We start from the raw sequence: 15,527 nt of genomic DNA on the forward strand, positions 1-15,527 counted from the left end.
CTGCAGGGGCAGTTTCCATTGCTGGACCCCTTCAAGAGGCTTTTGCTACTCGTGCAGCTCATGCACAAAAGCCAGAGATTTTACTGTGGGTTTGTTTTGTTTTTTTTTTTCCTCCTTTCTCCTGCCTAAAAAGATGCTGAAATCTCCCAAAGAAAAATTATTTCCATGTGATCCCAGCACTTTCTCTCTTGGCTGGAACACTGGATGTGGTTTTGGGTCTGTGGTTTTTTGATATTTTTTTTTTTTATATTCACAAATTTTTTGGTCTTCATTTCCATCATTGTGAGAGGCACCGTGCAACCCGACAGACTGGCTGCGAGTCCTAAGGAAACTATAGCAGGACAAAAGCACAGGAACCCAGCACGAGTTGATGCAAGCAAAGAAACAAGAAAACACCCTGCTTTTGCAAACAACCTAGCTGCTGGGTTTCATAAGGAGCCAGACTGACTTTCAGTGTTTCATTTGGACTCCAGCTAGGAAGCTGCAGCAGCCACCGAGAACTGAAAAACCTGAATGAACAGCAGCTTTCATATTATGCATCCTGCTAAGCAACAGCAAAGAAAGTAAAAGACAGAGGGTTCTGAGTCACAAGGTAAGTTAAACGGATCTGAATAAGTTGGGGGAAAAAAATGCTATTGCTACAGGGAACAAAGTGTTCCCACCCTGCAGAAGCAGGTTGCTTGGGTGAGTCATAAAAAGAGGTGGTCTCTGCCTGGGCTGCTCCGTCTCACTTTTTCAGCTTCACTACAGCAAGCAAAAAAAGTGCAAGGCCAGGTTATTGCCGAGCTGGCTTTAATTTGTTTCTACTAACACTCCTTGTTTCATTAAGCACCCTTAGCACTCCAGAATGATGCTTCCCTATAGTCTGATTTTGCTTTTAGCTGTGCCTGAGCAGCGGGATGGGGATGGTGCCCAATCTGATGCAGGCTCCCCCACCACCACGGGAGCCCACGTCAGGAAAGAGCCGTTTTCTGGCATCCTCCGCAGATGCAGAAACTTTCAGGGGACTCTGCTTCTCCAGCCTCACCAGGGAACTGCAGCCGTTCGAAATGTGCTACTTGCTCCTGAACCACAAGCAGGGCTTTGCAGCGGTGCCCTGCCAGGACAGTCCTGCTGCTGTCAGCACCTGTGCCCTGGTGCTCCCACCCACCCAGCACAGCACACCACACCGGACCTGCTGCAGGGACATGTCTGCCTGCTTTATTTTGGCACACAGAAAGCTGAGTTCCTGGAGCAGCTGAGTCAGTGGTGGCAAGCCACGGGAAAGCTGCCTTTCCGCTGGGAAGGGTGAAGGAGAGTTGGGTGCCGTCCAGTTCATCAGGGTGATTTACTCTATCAGAGAAGCTGCCCTGGGAATGACTTACTGTAACTTGCCCTGTGCCTCGGCAGCGCCAGGCTGAATCACTGTCTGGGCTTGCTATGGAGATGGGAGTGCTTTCAAGGAGCCGCCTAGCCCGGAGCAGGGCCATTTGCAGGATATTGTAGGCATGTTCCTGGTGTCGGAGGTGCAGGCAGGGAAGAACAGAAGGAGCAAGGGAAAAGTTGTTTCTTTAGGAAACAGCAAACATCCTTTTGCTCCCCGTCTGTGCTAAGTGTGATAACAGCCCCTACCACAGACCAGGAAAGGGAGTACCATGCGAAGATGCAGGTGCCCAGGTGCATGAGAACATTTCCTTACAGGCACAGCCTCTCCTCCCATAGTGCCTGCAGGGGACTGCATTAAATCCATACAATCCCCCAGGTCTAAGTGTGTGCAGGTAATAGGAAGGGATATTTGCTTGGGATCCTCTTCACATCCCTGATAGGTGAAATCACAGCTGCAGAGAGCGCGTGGTGACCGCACGAGCTGCTGCTGCTCAGGGGCACATACTAGTGGGGGTGAAGGTGTTTCACAGGTCCTCCTGGGACAGATGAATTAGGGCAATTCGTCCACATTGGAAATAGGCACACGCTAAAAAAGCACCAGAAAATAAAAAACAAGCCAGATAGTAATTTAAAATGGAGCTACAAACTCACTGACCAAACATTCACCCAGGCTATTACAAATATGGATGCAGGTAACATCCCTGGACCTCTCCATGGCTGGATCCTGGCTTTGCCTCTGTTCCCACCTTGCTCACAACTCACAGGGTTCAAGCTGACCTGGCTGTCTCTAGCAGCTCTCCCAACCCCTCTTCTGCTTCACCCCAGGGCGTTGTATAAACACTGCGGACAAGAGGGCGTTAACATCAGTCATCTGCAAAACACTGCAGACAGCAGAAATTTTTAAACCATGTTGCTTTTTGGGATCCAAATATTCTTGTCTGTAAGCCTTTAAGTCACTTCATGGCTGCAGATGGGCTCCTGATGCTCAGGTCGAGCGAAGCATCTCTGCAGCATCGTGTCAGAGAGGAGCTGCCCCATGCTCAGCTCTGGCATCGTGGCCAGAGGAACCACTGGGCTGTCACAGCTTTGCCTTGGAAAACGCACAAGCTCCTTCAGTGTTTTGGGCTTTTCTGCAATAAGTTACTCATAAAGAAATTTTAGATCCTCCTGGGGAAGAAAATAAAAAAAATCCCGAACAAATAATTTCCAAGAGGAAGTCCAGTGTCCAGACAAACCCGGCCCTAACGATGCTTCGTTTCCTGCTGCTGGCAATGCAAGGAGGTCTGGAGCAGTGAGGAGGTTGACCCTTGAAACACGACAAAAGCTAAAAAAGCAGAACTGGAATATTTTCCATCTCTGGAACGATGCTGAGGTTCGAGACTGACACATCCATGTGTTTTCCATCTCTGCGGTGCAAGAAAGGTTTTAGTCTCAACTGCCCTCTTGGGTTTTCAGTCAAGATTTGTCACTAATTAAAATGGGCAGTGGCTGGCGTTGTCCTGTGCACTGTGAATTTAAAGCAAAGAGAGTCATAGATTGCTTTTCTGAGTGAAGCCCTAGGAATAACAGGAAGGAAAATGTTAGCAGAAATTTAAATCACAGCTCAAGGATCCAAGAGCAATTTCTGCCTTGTGAACTCTCAATATCGCAGCGTGTGAGCTCAACACAGTTATTAGTGGGATTTATTCTTCGAGCATCCCTGCAAGGTAAGGACATACTTCCACTGTACCTAGTAAAAACATGGGCTGGGGTAGATTAATGTAGAGCTGTACCTTTGACATGACCTATACATCCCACAGGGGCCACTTGCAGTGCCAATGGACCAGACAAGGTTTGGCCAAGATTACAGTTCAGGTTGCAAACTTTATGTTGCTAACCACAGGGAAAACTTTTTGGTCCAGCTTCCAGGCTGACTTGCTTTGCATCCTTGCTTTATTTTCTCTGTGTGCAGAGCAAGTAAGCTATTTTTGCAGATATTGTGGGAATTTCTTAACATTTCGATTACCCAGATGTGTTACTTTACATCAAAGTGTTAAAATTCTTCAGGTACACAGAATCATTAAAAAGCTTTGCATGAGCAAATGCGCCTCATACATAAGCTGTCTACCTTGAGCTATAAGATTAAACTCAATCATGAACCAAAAAAATCAATCAAAGTGCTCTCTCCAGCTGTAATAGTGTCAAGAAAATATATTTAAATAAGAAGTTGCACATAAGAAGAAAGAATCACATCATTTAACTCCCTGAACTGGAACTAATGGTTTCTGCCCTTCCCCAGCAAAGTCTGTGGCATCTCTAAAGCCCTGCATGGAGAAATTTGGCTTTTTTTGCTGGCAGACACTGGGAATGCCAGGTGTCACTGGAAAACCAGCACGTTTGATGCAGGTTGTTCATAGCAGGTAAAAAATGTGTAAATAAAAAGCTTGATGGATTATATTTTAAGTCAGGGTACTTCCAAGGTCAGTGCAGAGCAAAAATACATTATTTAATCATTTGTTCTGCCTTGGATTGAGCATGGTAGACAACAGTGTCCCTGGTCTGGGCATAGCATCCTCACCAGCACTGTGCCTGGGCTCTGCCAGTGCAGCACCCATTAAAGGGTTCGTATCGCCAGCTCTGGTTAGAAAGACAGACACACCCTTTCAAAAGCATTTGAACAACGGGACTGCTTGAATTTAAGGCAAGGAGACTGACATTTTCACTTGCTTTTTCTTCTTGTTTTGGGCCAGGCAGAAATACCTGAACAAACAATCCCTTTTGGTAATATTTAAATATTGTCTTTCTACTCAGAAGTTCAGGGAGGAAGAAAAGGGACAGAAAAAGAAAACAGTCTTTTTAAACCTTAGCTAAAGGGTAGTTTCAGTCAAAGAAACCTTTCGTTACATTTAAACAGCTCTCCAACAATAATATATATTCTAATGTAACGAACGCAAACAACCACCAGCCATCCGCATCACCAAAATTCACTGAAATTAACTGCCTTTTCATCAGGTTCAGATGTCTCATTTCATCATTCATAAATTTTCTTTTTTTTTGCCAAAATATTGCCCAAAAGATAGATCTGTCCATTTAGCACAAACAGAATTTCTTCCTTAGCATCAGATTAAATTCACACTTGGTTGTTGGGTTTCATCCTGGTTCCACTTGCAGAGGCTGGGGCCTATGCTGTGTTTCATGGCTTTGGAGCGGGGAGGCTTGAAAGTCTTATGGAAAGAACAAGTCATTTGTTTTGAAATTAGCTATTGCAACAAAACAGGTCTTGCGCTCAGCCTTCTGGTGAGCTTTCTGCTTCGTGAGCATTTTGCAAGAAGAGTCAGAAGCATCAAAACAATTTACATTTTTCTACACATCGCCACAAGCTTTTCAACTGAAACATTTCAAACTCATCAGTTGTCAACCAACTGTTTCAAAATGAACCCAAGCTAAAAGCAGAGCCAAAGAAGCTGAACTAAAAAAATGGGTTTGAGACAGGGAGGACTGAGATCATCTTCTTGTCCTCAGGTGAAACATTTATGGACTTTAAAGTTTCCAAAGACGTGAGACCAGTTTTCCTCCCAGCCATTAGGATGCCTGTGTGTCTGTCATCATCTGTGGATTTTTCTACCTGACAGGAAAAACAAGATTTCTGGATCGAACCAGGTTGTGATTTGCAGGCTCCCTGTACAGAAGACAAAGACAATAATTTATTCTTCCAGTTTTAATCTGTTGCTTTCAGCGTGCTTCTGTCCATCTCTAGAGTGGTGTCATGAAGGATGACAAGGAGTAACATACTCAGTTTTGCAGCCTTGGGGGATTTGGTGTGGTAGTAATGCATCATTTCAGGCACTAATGAGCATGTTGGATCGCAGTGGAAAGGAGGACGTATGTCCCTCCCGTGTGGGGATCTGAATGATGTGCGGGAGAGGGAGCCTCCCAACCTGTGCTCTAGTGAGTCATGGCCATAGCCGAGCAAAGCCAAGGTTGTTGTTTGCTGTCTTCTCAAGAAGATAAACCTGTGCAGCTGAAGTCAAATCCATCATCGCCACATTTGACAAAATAAGGTCACAATAATTATCTTTAAGGGAAAAAACAAATGGCTAAAAACAACCTCTCATTTGCCTCACAGGTCTTAAATTGAGCTTCATCCTTTTCGTATCTTTTTTTTTTGTTAAGGTGTCAGATTTGACTTCCCCACCACCACAAGAGTTGTATTTGCTTCTCCTCTGAAATTTGGCTCAAATCATTCTTTTCTCCAGATTGACATGATCTTATTATAAGAAAATCCTTATCAGGTTTGTTTCTTTCCCTGTTGCACATTTGATTTCTCTGGTTTGGGAGTTTTCCTTCACCTGATCTCTGGTTTTGTGCTGGATATGTTGCAAATATAATCCCATACTGCTGAATTCATTGTCCTTGCAGTCATCTCAGACTGCTTTCTCTCCATCTCTTTCTTATTTTACTTCTTCTCCTGTGCTTTTCTTGTATGTTATGAGCAAACTGCAAATCTGAAACTCTGTTTATTCACATACTTCATTAAGGTTTCACCTAGCCACAGATATTGCAACCAAATACATGTTTCTGCCACTTTAGTGAACTAACTTCACTAACTTTTTGAAGGAAAATGTGGTGTGGGGGTGCCAACTCTAGGATGCCCTGAACTGGCTGGATTGTTGCATCGTTTGCTTCATTGTTTTTTTTTTTTCCAAATGCAATTTCTAGCCAATAACTTGAGTAATCAGTCTTCATGAATCATGCAAGTGGCCATGATTTCTTCAATGGGTGCTCAGATTACAGTAATGTAAAATGTGCACAACCTGAACACTAATTTTTCACCCAGACTTTTTTTTTCCTCCTTAAGTCACTTCTAAATATAGGAAAGTCATTCATCTTGGGGAGAATAATGGCCTATAAAAATGTAAAGTAATTTCTTCATATTTATGAATCCTTTCCCTTCTACTCATTATGAATACCCCTCTTAATGAATGCTCTTTCTCCTTCATGAAGGTATTATAAGCAATTATGTCCTCCAGTTTTAATGTTCTGATAATGCAATCAAATGCCCTATACTTTATCCCCAGGTTATTGACAAACCACACTCCTGAGAAGGGCTAAATAGCTTTTAATCCCAAAGAGGCTATACTGGCCCTTATTGCCTGGGACTCTGAGTGAACATGGTGTCTTCTTTAGACCATTATGTATATGCACAAACTGTAATCACTGCAGAGGAGACCCCAGAAATATTACATGGACCCCAAATGCTCTCTGCAGTGCAAACTTTGTTCTGGTCATGTATGGGCTGGTTATTTATGACCTGCTGCCCATTTAGACTTGCATTGCATTTCTGTTCCTGTTCAGCAGCACAAAGATGGCTTAAGAAGTGAATGAAAATTAAAAAAACTTAATGAAAATGAAATTCAGGCCCTGAACACTGATATAAAAGGAGTATTAATCCCCCCTCAGACTTGTACCAAGAATAAGGTGCAATTATGAATAAAAAGATCATTTCAAGTTATGACAGATTTGATGAAAGAACTTTCACTGCTGTCAGAAGAAAAGTTATTATGTTGCTGCTAATAAGTATTCATCAGGTTTCCAGGAAGCTGGATTACATCAAGTAATAAAAGGTGTGAATGACAGTTGTTTTGGGGCAGGTAAGAACTAGAAGAAAGCATCTCCCAAGAATGCTGGTACAATCCAAGTACCTTGCCCCAGACTGACACTTTTTTTTTTTTTTTTCATATTTTCTTAACTGGTCCATTTTGTGCCCAGTGAATCCTTTGTAGAGCTCCAAGGCAAGATCCCCTCCCTCACTCTGCAGCTGGAATCTGTGTTCATTGAACTATTTCTGAAAGCCAGGGCATCTAGCTACTACCTTCCGCAACTATTCCAGGAATTAAAGCTGGTAGAAGAGCTGTAAAAGCTGTTCCCAGCCTGAGGTCAACAAGAGTCCATCCAACTAATTGGACTTTGGATAAGGTCCAAAAAGGCATTGGTCCAAAATCTGTCTTGTATGAAACACCACTGCAATCAGCAGAATGACACTAATTGTACATGGTATGAGGAGGCAGTTGCCTGTCTCCGGCTCCAATCCCTCCCTAGGAAGGAAGCCAATGGGGAGCTAGAGAAAACTGGCCTCCTTTGCACCACCTGAAACATTTTCTCTCTGTTCATTTCACCCAGTATTCAGGGCCTTTGGAGCTTGCCAGTAGAAGATGAAAACATAATAGATGATCTCAAAAAAAACCGCCTAGTGTTTGTGGAGAGCAAATCCCAGTTCAGTCTGTCTGTTGCAGCTATTTGGCTTTCCATTCTGCACATTGGAAAATAAAAATTGAAAGCGTACACAGAAATTCTGCTAGGAACAGCATATGGATGTGGTCAAAGCCACAAACTGCTTGGCTAGGTCACCTTGGAAAGAGGTTACCACCAAGAGGCTAAGAGAGACTACCTAAAGAGAAATGCTTTTGATTTTTTTAGTTTCATTTTCCTTCAGGTTTTTCCTGAAAAAAATAAAACAAAACAAAAAACAGGTTTAGGATCTATATTTAAATAAAGTTTCATTTTCTGCATCTGATTTTGATTTTTTCAGAATGGCAATGCAAGAAACAGTAACCAACAGAGCAACACTGAGTCTTTTACCCAGCACCTTTTGCTAGGGCTGTTCCAACAGCATCCAGGCAGCAAGCGTGCCTTGAGCAGAGCTTGCTATGACTGCTTTAAGCATCTCAGCCTTAGCTTCTGATCTCAGCAGGGTTTTTTTTTTTTGTTGGTTCGTTGGTTTTTTGTTTTTTGTTTTTTTTTTTTTTCTTCTTCTTTTGTTTACCTGGTGTCTCTTGTCAGATATTTCAACTGTAGGTAATGAGAGACAGAGATTACCTTTTCTATTGCTTGTAAACAGTATGCAGTGGGGCACCCTTCCTACCTGGAGTCTCCTGGTGCCACTACAAGATAAGCTAATAATTAATAGAAGAAATGCACCTTGCGGTAACATTAACAGATGGCCCATCAGAAGCTCTGATTTGAATCACCATGTTAATAATTTCTGTTCCTTTGCTCGGTCCAGCTGGCTCCACTGAAGATGAGCGCTGTGTTTCTCCTGCTCTTGGTGTCTACTGCAAACATCGGTGCCATGCTGGAAAAGGGTCTGCCGAGACGGGAACCACGGCGCCTCTCCTGCGTGCGATGTTGCGGGCCTTCAGAGCAGCCCGTCTCCATCATCTCCTCGCGATACATAAGGATGAGCAGCGACCCTGCCTATTCAGTACCCAAAGTCCAGCCCACTATAGATATCACCATCCTCAAAGGTGGGTAAAGCTGACTACTGTGATAACATCCTTTGTCTTACTTGCTCACCCTCATTTTGCAAGCTGTGCTCCTCCCTACACTAAGAAACTCATCCACTTTATTTACCCAAAAGAAGGTCAAGGGGTGACATGGTACAGACTGTAAACATGTGCAAGTGAGAAGAGTTGGCAAAGGCTCTAATCCATCAAAAACCAGAATCACTGGAAGCTCAAGTCAGGTCACACTCAAAACCAGATGAAAATGTTATCACAGAATTACTGAACGGTAGAGTTAGAAACTAGGAAAGACAGTCACTTTTTCATTTGTACATTTTTTGTCTCAGTAAGGCAGGCAAAAAAAATTAAGCATGTAATACAGGAGACATGCCAGGGAGTCCTGTGAGTGGGGATACGGAGACCAGACAAACCCAACCACCTCTCCCAGGCCCAAATCAGACCTCAGCAAAATCGGTAACTTTTCTTGCCCAAACCTCTGCACGAAGGGGCTGGGTTCATGAATACTGGATTCATGTAACCAGTCTAGTCAGGCCACGGAGTTCCACTATTAGACATTGGCACCACAAGCTCAGCAGAGCCAAGCTTTCACCTGGCATTTTCATCCTTCTGAGAATTAGGAGGGTGCTGGTGTCTGACCAATGCTTCTAGATATCTGTCCTGGGAAAACAGTGTTTTAGCACAGCTGCTTTGCTGGTCATCTCCAGCAGGATGTATCTGCAGCTTGGGCTTTGCACGCTTGCGTTTGACAAGGTTTTCCTTTATGCTCGCAGGTGAGAAGGGTGAAATGGGAGAGAAAGGTTACCCTGGAGCAGTTGGGAAGGAAGGAGAAAGAGGGCTACGTGGCTTTAATGGACGGAAGGGACAGAAAGGCCAGCCTGGCCCACAAGGCCATTCCTGCAAGCAGCTCTATGCTGCCTTCTCAGTGGGTCGGAGAAAACCCCTTCATAGCTCAGACTACTTCCAGCATGTTACTTTTGACACCGAGTTTGTGAACCTCTATAAGCACTTCAACATGTTCTCGGGGAAGTTCTTCTGCTATGTGGCAGGAATCTACTACTTCAGCCTCAATGTCCACACCTGGAACTTCAAGGAGACCTACCTGCACTTGATGAAGAATGAGAAAGAGGTGGCCATCCTCTATGCCCAGCCCAGCGATCGCAGCATCATGCAGAGCCAGAGCCTGATGCTGGACCTGCAGGAAGGAGAGGAGGTCTGGGTGAGGATGTTCAAGCGGGAGCGAGAAAATGCCATCTATAGTGAGGAGTCTGATGTTTACATCATCTTCAATGGCCATTTAATCAAGCCAGCTGTAGAGTAGCCATGCATCAGCTTTAGGCTCAAAGCTTTGTGTTCCCTCTTAGAAATGCATATGTCTAGTTCCACTTGGAAGGATTACAGGCCTCCTGGCCTGCTGACAGGGTTGTATGTCCATGCCAAGAACACCTGTGTGGATGGAGGTGACCGTACTTCAAGGCGATGCAAGCTACACAAGTACCGAGAAGGCTTCGGCCCTTATGTGCCTTGGAGAAGTACACAGAAGGCCTCAGTTCTGCAGCCCTGTATAGATCCCCAGTAATATCCCTGAAGAGTTTGCCGAGTTGTTAGCAAAAATTTAACCTCTTTGCTCTGCTTTAGAGAAGACATTTTAATTATATCCAAGGGTCATCAGATACCGGTTATCTGGGTGCTAGTTAAGGAATGTCCTTACTCCTACAAAAATACTTGGGTATCTTTGCAGTGGGCAGTATTGCTAATAAGAGCCCACACTCACCACCTACACCAGGTCTGCAAGAATGCACCAGTGCTAAGAACAATATTTTGCACAGTACACTTACCCTAAAATATGTTCTTGTTCCATTTCATGTAGTATTACATTATGAGATCATAATGCTAGAATTAGATAAATAACAGGATATTGATCTGGCAAAACTTTTTCAGAGGCACATAGTTTTAAGTATAGCTGTAACCATATGCTGTAACTTTGCTAGTCTTCTGTACTGCTAGCAATACTTCTCACACAAGAACATCCAGCATGGCTGGGAACATGTGTATTTCCCATTTTAAGGAAAATGGTGGGCCTTGCCTTAGGATCCAATTTCAGAGTTGTCATTCCCAAGCTGGAATTTGAGGCCATGCTCATGTCTGAAAACTACCATCCTGTAGCACCCTCATTTTGGGAAAGTGGAGAAGAAACCAGGGAAGAAAAAAAAGGTGTTTTACTGCAACCAGGGATATTTTAGGGGATTTGGTTTCTTTTTTCCTAAAACTTTATTGACATAACAGCGGAATGGTACATGCAGCAGCAAGAAACGTTTTTCCCAGTTCCTCCTTGCCCATTCCCCCAGTCTCTTGTTTGTATCCCAAGCCATTTGCATGAAGGATATATGAAAAGTTCTTGCTAGGCAAATTGCTTCACTGCTGTACCTCGCCTATCCACAGCTGTTTGGAAAAGCAGCTGAAATAAAGATATTGCTTTGAGTACACTTGCTTGAGTATCCTGGTTTTGTTTATCTTATCTCCATAAACTTTTTCACAGTATAGGGCTAAAAGCACTAGACTGAACATACAGACCCACATAATCATCTCAGGTGGCAATTTTGGTTACTTTAACACCAAAGGACTCCAGAAACTAGACTGACCATATCCTGGGCTCCATCAAAAGAAGCATGACCAGCAGGTCAAGGGAGGTGATTCTCCCCCTCTACTTCACTCTTGTGAGGCCTCACCTGGAGTATTGCATTCAGCTCTGGGGCCCCCAACATAAGGACATGGACCTGATGGAGCAAGTCCAGAGGAGGGCCACAAAGATGATCAGTGGGCTGGAACACCTCTCCTACGAGGACAGGCTGAGAGAGCTGAGGTTGTTCAGCCTGGAGAAAAGGCTCTGGGGAGACCTTATAGCAGCCTTCCAATACCTGAAGGGGGCCTACAAGAAAGCTGGAGATGGACCTTTTACAAGGGAGCATAGTGATAGGACAAGGGGTTATGGCTACAAATGGAAAGAGAGTAGATTTAGATTAGATATAAGGAAGAAGTTCTTTACTATGAGGGTGGTGAGGCACTGGAACAGGTCGCCCACAGAAGTTGTGGATGTCCCCTCCCTGGAAATGTTGGATGGCCAGGCTGGATGGGGCTTTGAGCAACCTGGTCTAGTGAAAGGTGTCTCTGCCCATAGCAGGAGTGTTGGAACCAGATGATCTTTAAAGTACCTTCCAACTCAAACCATTCTATGATTCTATGACACCAACTCCTTTCCTTGCAGGCCAGTAAACAGCCATCATCAAGTATCAGGATGGGGAGACAGAAAAGTTAATGACCCCTTGCTGTAAAGTAAATACCACATCTTTGAGATCTCACAATCTTCATGAAGACAGGAACTTTTAAGTAGCCCATCAGCTAAGTAAACGCACGATGAAAATGGGTCTACAAGCCTTGAAACATCATGTCTGCTCTTGCTTCCATCACAGCCTGCAACCCTGAAAAGTGGGAAACTTGCAAAACTTTAAAAAGCACTTCCAAAGGCATTTTATACAGATCCTCCACTGATCTGCTGTCAGCTATTCCAACTGCTTAGGCCAGGCCATTGCAAAGCATTTCCTCCCCACCCTCCTTCTAAAAAAGCTTCCTAATCAGCTGTTTCCATTAGGATGATGGTAAAAGCCCTAATGGCTGCATTGCTTATTTGCAGCACACCACTTAGTGCTGAGAGCACTAATGGGGAGATGCCAGCCCTGCACAAACACATGCACAAGCAGAAACCTTTCCACTGCACTGGACTCAGTGAAGGTATTTCCAGGCTGTTTTTCCCAGCCATGTACCACATTTGAGAGCTCAAAATCTTTCCCTCCCCCTCTCTTCCATCCCTACTTCTGAATCATTCCCCACCCAGACCTAGATTTTGCAGCTACAGAAAGTCATACTCTGGGTGCAGGATACTGCTGGCAGAGGACCTCATGAGATGCCTGTGGTAGAGCAGGGATTATTTGCTGGGGCTGATGTGGTCACAGAGCTGTCTAACGTTCCTCACATATTGAGCAGTATCACCACAGCTTCGGCTCACCCCCATCTGCAGTTTGCTGCATTGGCTATAATTAAAAAGAAAAAATGATCCAGCCCTCTTAAAATGTCATGCTTAGCTGGGGTTATTGACAGTGCTTAATCCAGCACTGGAAAAAAACACATCCAGAACATGTTCATATTCAATCCACACTGACTTTGGAAAAGTTACTTTCCACCAGGAAGCAAGCAAAAATCCATCCATCTATATCACTATATATGCATATCTCCTTAACACCTAGACACACAGAGAGACTCTGGTTATTGAGGCAATAGGACACATTCAAAATGCTCATGACTGATATGCCAGTGGCATAAGCAGGTAAATCATTAAAGCCACATTGGTTTCAGGTGCAGAATAACCTTTCAAATAATGAAAAAGCTTATTGGGTTGCATACATTATTCAAATTAGTCATTTATTGCATCAAAGCACTAGAAGTCTCAACCTGCCAAGTTGAATTGACATTCTTACTGCAGCCTTTTGAATGTATCCATCAAGTTTTTTTTCCAACTTCAAGGGCTGGGACAAGCATCCCTGTTTAGAGAAGTTTAATGAGCTAAATCCAAGGCACAAATATTTGAGATCTGCTCATCAGCATACAGGCAGCCTGCCAGGGTCTCTCTTATAGGAACAGAATTTAAATCCCTTTTTTTTCCAGCAATATGTGGCTTGGAAACCAAACTTTGAACAAAACTTCTAAAGTTCTCTTTTGAAGAGAAAAAAGTGGGGGGGTTAAGTGCAGAAATCTAAATAAAAAGGAAAAAACCTTAATTCGTATTTATTTTTCCAATTATTTCCCTAAATTGGCACTTTGTATTTCATGCTTTGAAATATCATCAGGGATCTGTCAGAATCTTTTTTCCAAATCCTTCAGTGAACAATATTACACAAAAATGACAAAACTGCCTCAGCTGCCATAAATCACAGGTGCATTTTATTAAGAACATTAGTTCTCCTGTACGTCCCTCTCAGGACAGAATCCTTGTGGGAGATGAAGCCCCCATGGTACAAGGCACCAATAAACCAATTTGCCAAAATAACCTTCCCTGTCCTTGGGGCAGGGCCAGAAATAGGGGAAGCAGAGGAACCTGTTGAGATCTTATACAAGGAGCTGTAAATGGATAATGGGGGCCTTCTATAACAACAGAAAGATTATGGAAAACATCAGATGAGAAGCATCTACCCCGCAAAAATATCTTTTGGCTGGCATAGGAAGATTAAAACGCTTTAAGACAACATACCCTTTGTTTTCCGACTGCAAACCTATATGAGATTTACATTTACTAGACTAAAATTTGGCAATAAGGAGGAGATAAATTCATCTAACATCCTCTCCTTCATTTCTTTGGCATCAGAGCCCCAGAAAAGCACCTCACAATGAGAGAGTGTGCTGGGACAGCATCTGTCCTCATACCAAAAAAGATGATGAATGGAAGAGAGCAAGCAAGTCACCTGCCCACATCCACTGGGAGAGGGGCAGATTTATATTCAATGTAAGGAAAAAACCCTTCCAGTAGAAGGAGAATCAGACTCCACAAGTAGCAGCAGCATGAAAGGCAAGCTCTCCACCCCAGGAAGCCTTCAATAGCATCCTAGGATCTGCCAGGGACCATAAGGGCAGCTCTAGCTTAGAGCAGAGGAATGCACTACATAGCTGCGCAACACCCCTTTAGCCTTCTTTTCCTGTATATTCAAGTTTCAGCTTTTTTTTTAATTGAGAAAAGCCTGAAAAAGCCACAAGAAATAGTTCCCACTAAAAATCCCCATATGAAGAAGCTGAGACAGGCCTGCTTTCACATTGCTTTAAGTATGCTTCAGCTGCAATTTCTAATATCGCAATCCCACACATAAGAAATCCTGCAGCACAGCTCAGTAATTACTGGGGATCTATCTGCCCCATTAAATCCTGTGCTTAAATCTATCTTATGACTTCCAAATGTGCTCATTCACTACTCTTCCTCACATGATTGCACTAAATGAAGCATTGCATTATGACTTGTAGGGTTTCTGCAGAGTCCTTACTTAGCTACATAATTGCTCTATAACTTGCTTTTGCTCATTTTCTTAGTTCTTACCTTGCAGATATAAGACAGGAAAAAAAATCCTTCCACTTACAGACTTAACCTAAAAACACCACTTCTCTGAGTTTAAACACAGAAATACCTAACAAGATCTGACCCTATTTTCTTCAGAAGCTTAAAAATAGTATAGACTTTTCTTCTTCTTCTTCTTTCCCTTCCCCTTTCCTGAAGTAGAATTTAGGGGTGGTGCTTGAACTCCTCTTTATATGGAGAAACAGTAAATTACATGGAGCCCACCTGAGTCTGCCTTAACAAGCAGAGGGGCTATATAAGGCAGCAGGAAAGACTGGCCCATTTTGGATTTGCTGGGGGAGGTGAGTTTCATGTAGGTTTAATAAGTGAGGTGCTGGGGAAAACATTATAGATAAGAGTTTTTCTTTTTTCACAGTACTCTGAATATATTGGCTTTTTTCTCTGTTTCTGTTGCCTGTGATGAGCTGCAGCAGTGCTGAGTGTGAGGGTGTTGTTACAAGGACCTTTGCTGACCCTATTGCTGGTCCTGCAATTTCTTCACTGCCCTAGAAGATAACTTTGCTCTTAAAGAATTTAGTACCTTTTTTGTGCCACCTTTAAATAATGCTATAACTACTCAGAAATACTCTCCTGAAAGAGGTGTTAAAGGGTTTATAATCCTGGCTGTGACAACCAACCAGTGTTCAGGTTAATAGCTCTTACAGTACTATTAGAGCTTGTTATACCTGGCAGAGCTGGTGACTGGGCTGGTGCTTAGTGCTTTTGATGCC

The 15,527-nt window shown here is 43.4% G+C and overlaps 1 protein-coding gene and 1 long non-coding RNA gene across 3 annotated transcripts; one reads left to right on the forward strand and one right to left on the reverse strand.

Annotated features, from left to right (window-relative positions):
- Window positions 1-300: 300 nt before the first annotated feature.
- C1QTNF8 (C1q and TNF related 8) lies at window positions 301-10,981 on the forward strand. Its single transcript, XM_009467836.2, has 3 exons — window positions 301-592; window positions 8,408-8,648; window positions 9,416-10,981. Exons 2-3 carry the CDS (start codon window positions 8,423-8,425, stop codon window positions 9,961-9,963), a joined length of 774 nt encoding a protein of 257 aa, XP_009466111.1. The 5' UTR covers window positions 301-592; window positions 8,408-8,422; the 3' UTR covers window positions 9,964-10,981.
- On the reverse strand, window positions 2,451-14,921 carry LOC148052051 (uncharacterized). Of its 2 annotated transcripts, none has more exons than XR_015699085.1 (3): window positions 14,779-14,921; window positions 9,745-9,837; window positions 2,451-2,871 (listed from the first exon to the last, which is right to left on the reverse strand). It is a non-coding gene; the product is annotated as an uncharacterized LOC148052051 (long non-coding RNA). The 2 variants fall into 2 exon arrangements; XR_015699086.1 differs by lacking the exon at window positions 2,451-2,871 and adding an exon at window positions 8,397-8,517.
- Window positions 14,922-15,527: the final 606 nt, after the last annotated feature.

The sequence above is a fragment of the Nipponia nippon genome, unplaced genomic scaffold, assembly GCF_047370975.1.
Source record: "Nipponia nippon isolate SJK-2023a ecotype South Korea unplaced genomic scaffold, ASM4737097v1 scaffold_5, whole genome shotgun sequence".
Lineage (NCBI taxonomy): Eukaryota > Metazoa > Chordata > Aves > Pelecaniformes > Threskiornithidae > Nipponia > Nipponia nippon.